Source organism: Aquarana catesbeiana, linkage group LG09, assembly GCF_042186555.1.
Source record: "Aquarana catesbeiana isolate 2022-GZ linkage group LG09, ASM4218655v1, whole genome shotgun sequence".
NCBI classification, from domain to species: Eukaryota; Metazoa; Chordata; class Amphibia; order Anura; family Ranidae; genus Aquarana; species Aquarana catesbeiana.
This window is the reverse complement of record NC_133332.1, coordinates 245,656,934-245,669,429: the sequence shown is the minus strand read 5'-3', so window position 1 is coordinate 245,669,429 and position 12,496 is coordinate 245,656,934. Positions and strand designations below refer to the sequence as shown.

The following is a 12,496-nucleotide window of genomic DNA, read 5'->3' as shown; positions in this document are numbered from 1 at the left end:
TTTAGAAGAGACCCTAGAAAATAAAATGGCAGACGTTACAACTTTTTTATGTCACACAGTATTTGCGCAGTGATTTTTCAAACGCAATTTTTTGGGAAAAGTACACTTTAATGAATTGTAATGCAAAACACAATATATATCCCAATTTTTGGTAAATTATAAAAGATGATGCTACGCAGAGTAATTATACTGCTGAAAAAATTAAAGGAAGACTTTTTAATCAGAGTATAGCATCAGGTCAATTAAACTCACGGGATATTGATCTGGTCAGTTAAGTAGCAGAGGGGGCTGTTAATCAGTTTCAGCTGCTTTGATGTTAATGAAATTAACAACAGGTGCACTAGATGGTCAACAATGAGACAACCTCCAAAACAGGAATGGTTTTACAGGTGGAGGCTGTCTGACTGTTTTTCACTAGTTTTGCATTTGGCTAGGGTCAGGGTCACTACTGGAAGCGTGAGGCGATACCTTGACCCTATAGAGGTTGCACAGGCAGTCCAACTCCTCCAGGATGGCACATCAATACTTGCCATTGCCAGAAGGATTGCTGTGTCTCAGAGCATGGAGGAGATTCCAGGAGACAGGCAGTTAATCTAGGAGAGCTGGACAAGGACGTAGAAGGTCCTTAACACATCAGCAGGACCAATATCTGCTCCCTTGTGCAAGAAGGAACAGGATGAGCACTGCCAGAACCCTACAAAATTACCTCCAGCAGGCCACTGGTGTGAATGCCTCTGACCAAACAATCACACCGTGGTGCTCTAATGGCATTTGCCATTGAACACTAGAATTGGCAGATCCGCCACAGGCGCCCTGTGCTTTTTTTTACAGATGAGAGCAGGTTCACCCTGAGCACATGTGACAAATGTGAAAGGGCCTGGGGAAACCACGGAGAATGTTATGATGCCTGTAACATTGTTCAGCATGACCGGTTTAATGGTGGGTCAGCGATGGTCTGGGGAGGCAAATCCATGGAGGGACACACAGACCTCTACAGGCTGGAAAGAGAGAGTATGGAGAGTATGCAGCCAGTTCCTGGAGGATGACGGTATTGATACCATTGAATGGCCCCCATGCTCATCTGACCTAAATCCAATAGAACACCTCTGGGACATGTTTCGGTCCATTCGACACCGCCAGGTTGCACCTCAGTCTGTTCAGCTCAGTGATGCCCTGGTCCAGATTTGGGAAGAAATACCCCAGGAAACCATCCATCGTGTCATTAGGAGCATGCCCCGACGTTGTCAGGCATGCATACAAGCATGTGGGGGCCATGCAAACTACTGAGTATCATTTTGAGTTGCTGCAATAAAATTTAAGCAAAATGGACTAGCCTGCTGCATTGTTTTTTCACTTTGGTTTTCGGGGTGTCATGGAATTCAGCCCTCTCTAGGTTGACAATTTTCATTCCATCAAACGATGTCTCATTCCCAACACATTACCCAGTCCATATCGGCATAGATATCCAGCATGATATTTTTCCTCATTGAGATATGATGCGTTTTCAAAGCGTTTCTTTTTTTTTTTTTGAGCAGTGTAAATACCTAACATGTCACGATTTAAAATTGCGCACACTTGTGGAATGGCGCCAAACTACAGTACTTAAAATTCATAGGCAATGCTTTAAGAAAATTCACAGGTTACCACAGTTTAGAGTGTTACTGAGGAGGTCCGTGCTAGAATTTTTGCTCTCGGCATAATGTTTGTGGCAATACCTCACGTGTAGTGTGAACGCTATTGACATTTCCTTCAACCCCTCGCAAATCGCAATACGTATATATACACGTTGCGGTTTGCCAGTGGTTAACGAGGCTATGACTAAAGCTATCGGCCATAACCCCGGTATTTTTTTTTTTTTTCAGCCGGCGGCTGGCTTTCTCATAAAAGTGATCCAAGTTGCTCATTAGCAACTAGATCACTTTCCGAAGCAGCAGGAGAATATTAACCCCCCCCCCTCCTGCCACTCACCGGTACCAGTGAGAAACGATCCGACAGTTTGGCCGGCTGGTCACAGAGGCAATGAGAGACTAGATCTTCTCTGATCACCTTTATGGCCTTGGAGGACCAGAGCGACCTCATTCCATCACTTCCTGTCTAGGGCAGAAGTAAACAAATTCATTTTTTTAAAGCAAAATATCTTTTTTTTTTTATTTTTCTTTTTGGTCTTTTGCTTTTAAAACGGTAAAGGAGAGATTTGGGGTCTTTTTGACCCCAGATCTCTCCATAAAGAGGACCTGTCATTCTTATTTTATTAAAAACTAAAAAAAACAAAAAACAACAAAAAAGCTTAAAGCGCCCTCATTCCTCCGTGCTCGAGCACAGAAGTGAATGCATACTCAAGTCGTACACATATATGTAAATGTTGTTCGCCACGACACGTGAGGTATCACAGCGAACATTACAGCGAGAGCAATAATTTAAGCGGTAGACCTCCTCTACCTATATATCAAGAATACTAATCACTAAGGGAGCTAGAGAGGAGGTGGAATCCTTATGGGCAGAGCTCCAAAGGGATGAAGCTAAGGGGAAAATAATACTGGGAGTATGCTATAGGCTCCCTAACCTGAAGGAGGAAGGGGAGACAGATCTCCTATCACAAATTGGATTAGAAGCGAGGATGGGAAGTGTTATCATAATGGGGGATTTTAATTATCCAGACATAGACTGGGCGGAGGGAACCACGCATTCATCTAAGGCTCGCCAGTTCCTAAATGTCTTACAGGACACTTTTATGGGTCAGATGGTAGACGCACCATCTAGAAATAAAGCGTTACTAGGTCTACTGATTACCAACAATACAGACCTGATCACCGATGTGGAAATACGGGGCAATTTAGGTAACAGTGATCACAGGGCAATTGGCTTCAGTATAAATCACACAAATAGGAAACATAAGGGGAATACAAAGACACTGAATTTCAAAAGAGCCAACTTCCCTAAACTACAAACCTTGCTAGAAGGCACAAATTGGGATAAAATCTTAGGAACAAAGAACACGGAGGAGAGATGGGTTTGCTCTAAGAGCATATTAAATAAGGGCATTAGCCAATGCATTCCATTGGGTAATAAATTTAAGAGTGAACAAAAGTGGAACTTCCGCTTTTCGGAACCCTCCCCCCCTCCGGTGTCACATTTGGCACCTTTCAGGGGGGAGGGGGGTGCAGATACCTGTATAAGACAGGTATTTGCATCCACTTCCGGCATAGACTCCCACGGGAGTCGATGCCTCTTCCTGTCCCTCCGCGCTGTCTCCTGGGAAACACACAGGTCCCAGGAGATAGCGGGGACCAGTTACGATGCGCAGCGCGACTCGCGCATGCGCAGTAGGGAACCGGGAAGTGAAGCTGCAATGCTTCACTTCCTGATTCCCTCACCTAGGATGGCGGCGGCAGCTGGCGAGAATCGAGCGGGTTATCGGCGTCGGCTGCCGACATCGCTGGACCCTGGGACAGGTAAGTGGCCATGTATTAAAAGTCAGCAGCTGCAGTATTTGTAGCTGCTGGCTTTTAATATTTTTTTTTTAGATTGATGTAGGTGGACTCCCTCTTTAACTTCAATGTAAAAATGCATATAAAAGCAAAGAAGGCCTTCAAAAAATACAAGGTTGAGGGATCATCATCAGCATTCAGACTTTATAAACAATGCAACAAGAAATGTAAGGGTGCAATAAGGACGGCTAAGATAGAAAATGAAACATACATAGCAGAGGAAAGCAAAAAACATCCCAAAAAATTCTTTAAGTATGTAAACAGTAAAAAAAGAAAGGACAGACCATATTGGCACCATAAAGAATGAGGAAGGACATCTGGTTACAAAGAATGGGGAGATGGCGAAGGTATTGAATTTATTCTTCTCCTCAGTCTTCACAAGGAAATCGGGGGGCTTCAGTAACCAAAACTGCAGTGTTTATCCTTATGACACATCACAGGAAGCACCTCCATGGTTAACAGAGGGCAGAATTAAAATTAGATTTGGGAAACTTAACATTAATAAATCACCATGATCAGATGGCTTGCACCCGAGAGTACTCAGGGAACTCAGTCAAGTAATTGCCAGACCATTGTTCCTAATTTTACTGACAGTCTACTGACTGGAATGGTACCAGCTGATTGGAGAAAAGCCAATGTAGCACCAATATTTAAAAAGGGCCAAAATACATCCCTGGAATTACAGACCAGTTAGCCTAACATCAATAGTATGTAAACTCTTGGAGGGGATGATAAGGGACTATAGACAAGATTTTAGTAATGAGAATGGCATAATTGGCAGCATGGATTCATGAAGAATCGTTCTTGCCAAACCAATTAACCTTCTATGAGGAGGTGAGTTGCCATCTAGATAAAGGAAGGCCGGTAGACGTGGATTTTGCAAAAGCATTTGACACAGTTCCCCATAAACGTTTACTGTACAAAATAAGGTCTGTTGGCATGGACTATAGGGTGAGTACATGGACTGAAAGCTCAAAAGTTCAGAGGGTGGTGATAAATGGGGGGTACTCGGAATGGTCGGGGGTGGGTAGTGGGGTCCCCCAGGGTTCTGTGCTGGGACCAATCCTGTTTAATTTGTTCATAAGTGACCTGGAGGATGGGGTAAACAGTTCAAATCTCTGTATTTGCGGACGATACTAAGCTAAGTAATAAGCTAAGCAGGGCAATAACCTCTTCGCAGGATGTGGAAACCTTGCAAAAAGATCTGAACAAATTAATGGGGTGGGCAACTACATGGCAAATGAGGTTCCCTGTAGAAAAATGTAAAATAATGCATTTTGGTGGCAAAAATATGAATGCAATCTATACACTGGGGGGAGAACCTCTGGGGGAATCTAGGATGGAAAAGGACCTGGGGGTCCTAGTAGATGATAGGCTCAGCAATGGCATGCAATGTCAAGCTGCTGCTAACAAAGAAAACAATCTTAAAAAACAATTTCGCTTGAAAAACAGCTGCGCAAATACCGTGCGACATAAAAGAATTGCAACGATCGCCATTTTATTTCCTAGGGTCTCTGCAAAAAAATATATATATACAATGTTTGGGGGTTATAAGCATTTTTCTCGCAAAAAATACTGATTTAAACTGGTCTTCAAGTGGTTAAGTATAAAGTATTGTCAAAGACTCCTTACAGATATACAGAATGTATGGGAAAGATGTCAGATGCAAAAAAATATATACAGTTCAAAAGTTATAGGTGTGTGGAAGGTAGCCATATTTACTCAACACATAATTAGTGTTGGAAAGTGTGCAGACCTAAAGGTGGAATTCGCTAATACTCAATCTTGTAATTACTTTATAACAAGTGATTTATCAGTCCTTACCCAATTCTGTCTATTAAAGGGTCGAGGCTTTGTTCAACCAAGTGACGATTTTGTTGCCGACGTCCGAAGCCATGCTCCGTGAAGAGTTTAGTAAGCAATAGAAGATTGGTAGGAGGAATTGCAAAATAGGCATAGTACAAGAAAATAATCTCCAGCAACATGGCCTGCTCCCGGAGACACTGCGTGAACCAGCGGGACACCTGGCGTTCAGTCTGTACGCGACGCACATTGGAGAAGACAGAAAACAAATCAGCAATGTAGATTAATAAAGAAATTGCTGGAAATAAGCATAAACTATATTATGAAAATGTCAACTCAAAAGAGCATGGAAAAATTTACTTATACATACCATGAGGTTCCCATGAGTTTCCCATGTAGGTGCATCTTCTTTGCAGAGCTCCTCAAATTTTTTAATATATTTCCCAATTAGATCCCCCTCTTCCAACATATCCATGCACTCATTAAACTCTTTCTACAGGGAGAAGTTATTTTAAAAAAGAAACCCAATAAGCATTAGTATGATGCAAGAAAAAAACTGAGTAAAGTTATGCATTTTTTCTCATCTTATTAAAATACAAATCAATTTGAACCAAATTTGAGCTGTAAAATACATGGCCCAATGGCTCGGAAAGTAAATCGTCTGACAAGCAGCTTTCCTATGTATTATTGTTCACTCGTGCGAATAGTGAACAAAATATGCTTGTGCTAAACAAATACATTTCTGAAAATGAACTAAACAAAACGCAGCTGTCATTCAGACATATAATGTCCCAATCCAATAAAGCAAATCCTTTACTAAGAAAGACCTCCTCAGGATGTTCACATTCAGATGACGAAACACATAAGCAAGGCTTCAAGTGGCGTCCACTTCTGTAGAACGCATGCTGAAAAGCATAGCAGTGGTTTCATTTTCAAGCTTAAGCTTTGTAATGCTATGTAAGTGCACTACTATTTTATATTTGAGTTTAAATAAATATATTACACCATAAGAGGCATTCCAATTTTTCACTTGGGGGTCCTGCTGTATAATTCCTGCTGCTACTGAGAATCTTAAAAGGGACAGAGGAGCTTTTAGACCACATTGGTGGCGGATCTGGTGCATGGACCTTAAAAGGGACAGTGGAGCATTGACCACATTGGTGGGGGACCGAACGCATGACACATTAGCTAAAAAAAGTCTAGTTTGACTTCTTTTTTACATCTTTTCCACAATAAGAAGTCAACACCTTCGGGTGAGTGCTGTGTGTTAAGAAAAAGCACTGCAAGGTGAAGACAAACGCATTTCTCTTTTTGTTTTATTACAGCACATGTGATCTGGATTTTTTTTTTTTTTTTTTTAACACACAGCGCACTTTGTATCACATGGACTGATTTATTGTAATTGTGCATTTTTGGTGGCTAATATTTCACATTGGTACACAGTAAATATTAGCACCATTTTCCTTTGTAAAGCAGCTTTTCTAACATAAATGCTAGGACTTACTAGGGCCAATATTTGACCCCATAACTAGTCAATCATGCATACATTTTGGAAGGTGACAAAATAGGGATTTTTTTTTTGGATATCACACAATGCCATTTCTGAATAGTTGGGTATAAATGGATGGCTATAATATGGTCTGGGTGATGGAATTTACCACCCCACGTGACCATGACAGTGGTCTGACTGCAGAGAATGTGTAGTGTTCACCCAGGCCATGGGTACCAACAGACATTATGGCTCACCTTGTCAGTTAAGCATCAAACCTAGTTTGGGTGGCAATAAAGTCCCAATTACCTTTTTGTATAGCCAAAAGGTGACCTAGAGGTCACTTTCATTGTTTGGTTAGGGTACAACCTCAGTCGCTTAGATCCCTAGAAAACTAACAGCAAAAATGAAATGCTAAATCATAAAGTCCTCTTTATAAATGTGATAAAAAAACAGATCAGTGCAAATGAATGAATGAACTGAAGTGCTCATTCAGTCCTTCTTTGCAGAAATGTATATATCACAGAACAAACACATATAAAGCTTGGGTAATGTGAATGTCCTCTGGTAATTTTGCTATGTGCTGTGTCTAGATAAAAGGCTTTCTACAAAACTTCAAAAGAACTGCACTAATTCTATGCTAATAGGAAGCTTTTGTGGAGACTGAATAAAACTAAATAAAGGCAGTCCTATATTCTTCTTCCAGCTTCTGTAGAACCTCTGTTTGGATACTGGTAGAATGCAATCCAAAGACTCAATAGAAAAAAAAAAAAAAAAAAAAAAAAAAAGGATAAAAGGGGCAGCTGGCAGAAGGAAAAATATACAGGAAAGGTAAAAGCAGAGTGCAGTGAAGGCAAAGTGTAGGATAAGGCAATGAGACACTCCTATTGGCAGAACAAGGATTGTGTTACCTCAGTTGACTCTCCAGGTCTAGAAACTCAAAAGGAGCCTCAGAAAAAGGATAACACGAATTCTGATAGAGAGGTGCGTGTAATAGTGCTTGTAATAGTTATAAGTAATAGTATGTAATAGTTATAAGTAAAAAGAAAAAAGGGAAAAAGAAAATATAAGCCTAGCTAAGGTCAAATTTTGGACCTGAAAAAGACCCTCAAATGTAGCTCCTACGACACTATCTAAAAATAGAGCCAGTGTCCTAGGCATTGGTATGGCCAACAGAAGAGCAGTAACTCTTCTGCTCTGCTTACTATATGCAAGCCATACACTACCACCAGTTAGACCCCATACACACTATTAGATTTTATGCAGATTTTGTCTTCAGATTCACCAAAACCATGTAGTGCAAGGGCCTGCCTGATTGCATACAAATTGAAACTCCTAAAGCGGTTGTATAGTCTTTTTTTTTTAACTTTCACCTACAGGTAAGCCTATAATAAGGCTTACCTGTAGGTAAAAAAAATATCTCCTAAACCTGTACGGTTTAGGAGATATTCCCCTTGCTATGAGCCGCTGACTGCAGCGGCGCATGCGCACAGGGGATTCTCGGCTGAAGGCCCGGCAACTGCCGGACCTTGCCGAGAAAGAAATCTCCCGTGCGCATGCGCGGGAGTGATATCGCGGCTCCAGCCACTCACAGCGCTGAAACCGCGATACCCGGAAGACACGCCGAGGCAACATGTCAGCTACCTTGGCGTGGACCAGGTAAGATATCGATGCCTCATTCTAAGGTAAGTATTTCATAATGAGCTAGTATGCGGTGCATACTAGCTCATTATGCCTTTTGCTTTACAGGGGTAAAAAAAAAAAAAATTTCAGCGGGTATACAACCGCTTTAAGGTTTGACCTCATATTATATGGTTTTGGTAAATCTGAAGACAAAAATCTGCAGAAAATCTAATAGTGTGTATGGGGTTTTAGGCTGTGTCCCTTGGGAACAATAGAAGAACAAGTGCAAGCCTCACAGCATTCAATAAAACCGTATTTCCCAGAAGCATTGCAACTCTCTGGTGCTGAACATAAAGCAAAAAAATAAAAAAATTAAAAGGACTCATGGCACATAATTACTGTTGGTACAAATTCATACATGAGAAAAATATGGGTACAGGATAGACATAAAATGTTAATATGCTGTTTACCTTATAAGGGTGTTTTTCATCCTGAAAATAAGTCAGCAAATGTAGAACACTTCGCAGCATACACATCCTGTCTTCATAGTAATATTCCGCCATCTAAGTTGTGAAAGGCAATTCAAAATTAAAAAGAGCTATAATCACCCAACCCAAAGCACACATCTTAAAAAGGTAGCCTTTAAAGAAATTCCAAGGCAAAGGCCCCCCCCCCCCCCCTATCAGGTTTATTTTTTGTCATCTGTGTCCTATTGGGCAGATTTCTTTTCAATTCCTATCCTGTAGACACAACAGGAATCAAGAGAAGAATTTTCTAATGCAGGCGTCCTCAACCCCCGAGTCTGTCAAGGCCTGTTGGTGGCAGGGGTTGTCTTAGCGAAGCCTGGTGCCCACTGCTCTAACAGGAGGGAAACCCTCTTGCACAGCTGTCACCTAAAAAAGGTGCGACACAGAAATAAAAAAATAATAACATTCCTCCACACTCTAACAAAAAAGAAAAACAAAAAAAAAACACTTTAAGCATGGATTATTGCTAAATGTTTTCAAAAGAAAAACAGAAAGCCTGGTTTGCAGAAAGAAAACCTCTGTAACCAAGCAGAAATGTGAGGCCACTGCTCTTTCACAGAATAACAGGACTTTTGTCCTCCCTGAAAAAACATTTTTCTTGCAGTCCCTTGAGGGAAAAAAAGTCAAATCTTTGGGTTATACTGCCTGCTTAAGGACTGTGATTGACAAACAAAAAACTTTAGGCCATCCCAGGATTCAAAAACCTCTGACTACCAGCATGCCACAGTTTACTAGCAAAGCAGTACCAAAAGCAGGATGATAAAAACAGGGGGTGGGACCTGTGTCCCTCCACTGAAATAACTTTACCAGGAGTACAAAAATTGTATAGGGGGTAAAGGAAGTCACTCACGTTTTAGGACATCCAAAAGCAGTCCAACTTAGGAGTAGGCAACATAGCAAACAAAACTAACAAAATAAAAAAAATAAAACACAGAATTGGAGACTGCCTGTAGCTCATAGAGCTGCCTAAAGGGCCTTACACCCAAAAGGTGACTATCAGAAGTGGCTACAACATCCACCTGGAAAAGCTATGAAAATATGTGAACTGAAGCCCTGTAGTGGCAGCCTTGCAAATCTGAGAAACAGAGACCTGATGGAAAAATACACAAAGAGAGCTCAGATGCCTGTTGAAGTAAACATTGTCTAGAAAAGGGAGAACTGGATCTTTGAAATCATAAGCTAGCACAAAACACTTTCTAAGCCAATGAGATATGGTGGAACTAGAGGCCAGGGCACATCCAGAATGACAGAATGTGAAATCGGCCTTGCAGAATTAAGGTGTGGCAAAGAAATACACTCACACAGCCCAAACCACAGAAGCAATCGCCACCGAGGTGGAAAAAGCTGAGTGTGAAAGAAATATTGATGTGTGGGTGTGGTGCTGTCCTGATTAAGAATGCATGTGAAAATATAAAATAAATGTGAATAGGATCCTATGGCGTATATGCTGTCACTATACTAATAAACTAAATACACCAGTGAAAAAGGAGTTTCATAATACAAATATAATACCATATAGCCAAATAAGTATAAGCAAAAGTGGTAGACAAATAAATATATCAAGAGTGGAAAATTCAACCGTACGTGAAATTAGTGTGATCCACTCTAACACATAATATCCGAAACATAAATAAGTGAATGCATGAAGGGGAGGGGGGGTGGGAAAGGAAGGGCGGACAAAAAACAAACCAGATATATGTCTCAGCTGCAATAGAAAATAGTATTGCTGAGAATTCTCATAAAGTGCATATGTGAAAAAAAGTGACTTGTGCTTAGTACAGAAATAGTGATTTAAATAGTCCTTATATGTTTTGCTGACATTTAAAATAGACAAGTATATCCAAAGCCGTCTTCTATTGTTTATTTTCTTTGGTGACCGGGTGGTAATATCGCGTGCTTTTAATGTGCAAACACTCACCAGCTTCCTTAACCCCTGCAGGGGTGACAGGCAGTCACAGTCTATGCCACTGTGCGGCAGTCCTTGGCACTTTCAGGCTCGAGATGGCATTTAGACATAAAAGAGAAAAGGAATGCCCATAGCGTAAAAGCATTAAAAAGTTTTATTTAAGAAAGATGACAGAGCGGTACTCACATATTGGCAACTCATGTAAAACAAAAATGACGCTCCCGTAGACGTCCAATGACGAAACGCATAGGGCGTGGCCTATACCTACGTCTTGCATCATCTCCCAGGAAACACAGGATTTGAATCTGACGGTTCTACTGATGACATTTTTGTTTTATATGAGCTACCAATATGTGAGTACCGCTCTGTCATCTTTCTTAAATAAAACTTTTTAATGCTTTTACGCTATGGGCATTCCTTTTCTCTTTTATGTCTAAATGCCATTTCGATCCTGAAAGTGCCAAGGACTGCCGCACAGTGGCATTGACTGTGACTGCCTGTCACCCCTGCAGGGGTTAAGGAAGCTGGTGTTTGCAAATTAAGAGCACGCGATATTACCACCCGGTCACCAAAGAAAATAAACACTAGAAGACGGTTTTGGATATACTTGTCTATTTTAAATGTCAGCAAAACATAGAAGGACTATTTAAATCACTATTGCTGTACTAAGCACAAGTCACTTTTTTTCACATATGCACTTTATGAGAATTCTCAGCAATACTATTTTCTATTGCAGCTGAGACATATATCTGGTTTGTTTTTTTTCCGCCCTTCCTTTCCCACCCCCTTCCCCCCTCCCTTCATGCATTCACTTATGTATGTTTCGGATATTATGTGTTAGAGTGGATCACACTAATTTCACGTACGGTTTAATTTTCCACTCTTGATATATTTATTTGTCTACCACTTTTGCTTATACTTATTTGGCCATATGGTATTATATTTGTATTATGAAACTCCTTTTTCACTGGTGTATTTAGTTTATTAGTATAGTGACAGCATATACGCCATAGGATCCTATTCACATTTATTTTATATTTTCACATGCATTCTTAATCAGGACAGCGCCACACCCACACATCAATATTTCTTTCAGGACATATAGAATGATTATGGATTACAGAGGTCTAAACAAAGTGGCACCTCCATTGAAGTCAGCTGTACCAGATAAGTTCTCAATTGTTGAGAAAATTGCTAAAGATGCAGGAGAATATCATGCTGTGATAGACCTGGCTAATGTTTTCTTTTCAATTTTGATAGACCCAGAGTGTCAAGACCAGTTTGCTATGGTGTTGGATGGCTGCCAGTACACTTTCACCGTGCTTCCTGAAGACTATGTTCATTCTCCAATGATTTGTCATGGACTGATTGCCCAAGATTTAAGTACCCTGAGTTTGAAAGTCGCTGTGTTTCACTACGTTGATGACATCATGATCTCTGGAACAAAAGAAGATGTAACTGAAGCACTGCACCTGCTGATACATCACATGGAGAACAGAGGGTGGGCTATCGACAAAGTCCAAGGACCTGCCACAGAAGTGAAATTCCTGGGAATGATGTAGACTGGGCCGCAGAGGAAAATTCCAGAGACAGTTGTGCAAACTATCCAGGCTCTGTCACCCCCTACTACCAAAGAGGAGGCACAGAAGTTCATTGGAGT

The 12,496-nt window shown here is 40.9% G+C and overlaps 1 protein-coding gene across 5 annotated transcripts in view; it reads right to left on the bottom strand.

Annotated features, from left to right (window-relative positions):
• The window catches only part of NUP188 (nucleoporin 188), a 136,730-nt gene that overhangs the window by 92,545 nt on the left and 31,689 nt on the right, over positions 1-12,496 (bottom strand). For all 5 annotated transcript variants that reach the window (XM_073600108.1, XM_073600111.1, XM_073600109.1 and 2 more), the window contains 3 exons: positions 8,874-8,966; positions 5,662-5,784; positions 5,313-5,524 (listed from right to left, as the gene is read on the bottom strand). In XM_073600108.1, the coding sequence (XP_073456209.1) occupies positions 5,313-5,524; positions 5,662-5,784; positions 8,874-8,966 (428 nt within the window). The remainder of the gene's footprint in view (positions 1-5,312; positions 5,525-5,661; positions 5,785-8,873; positions 8,967-12,496) is intronic.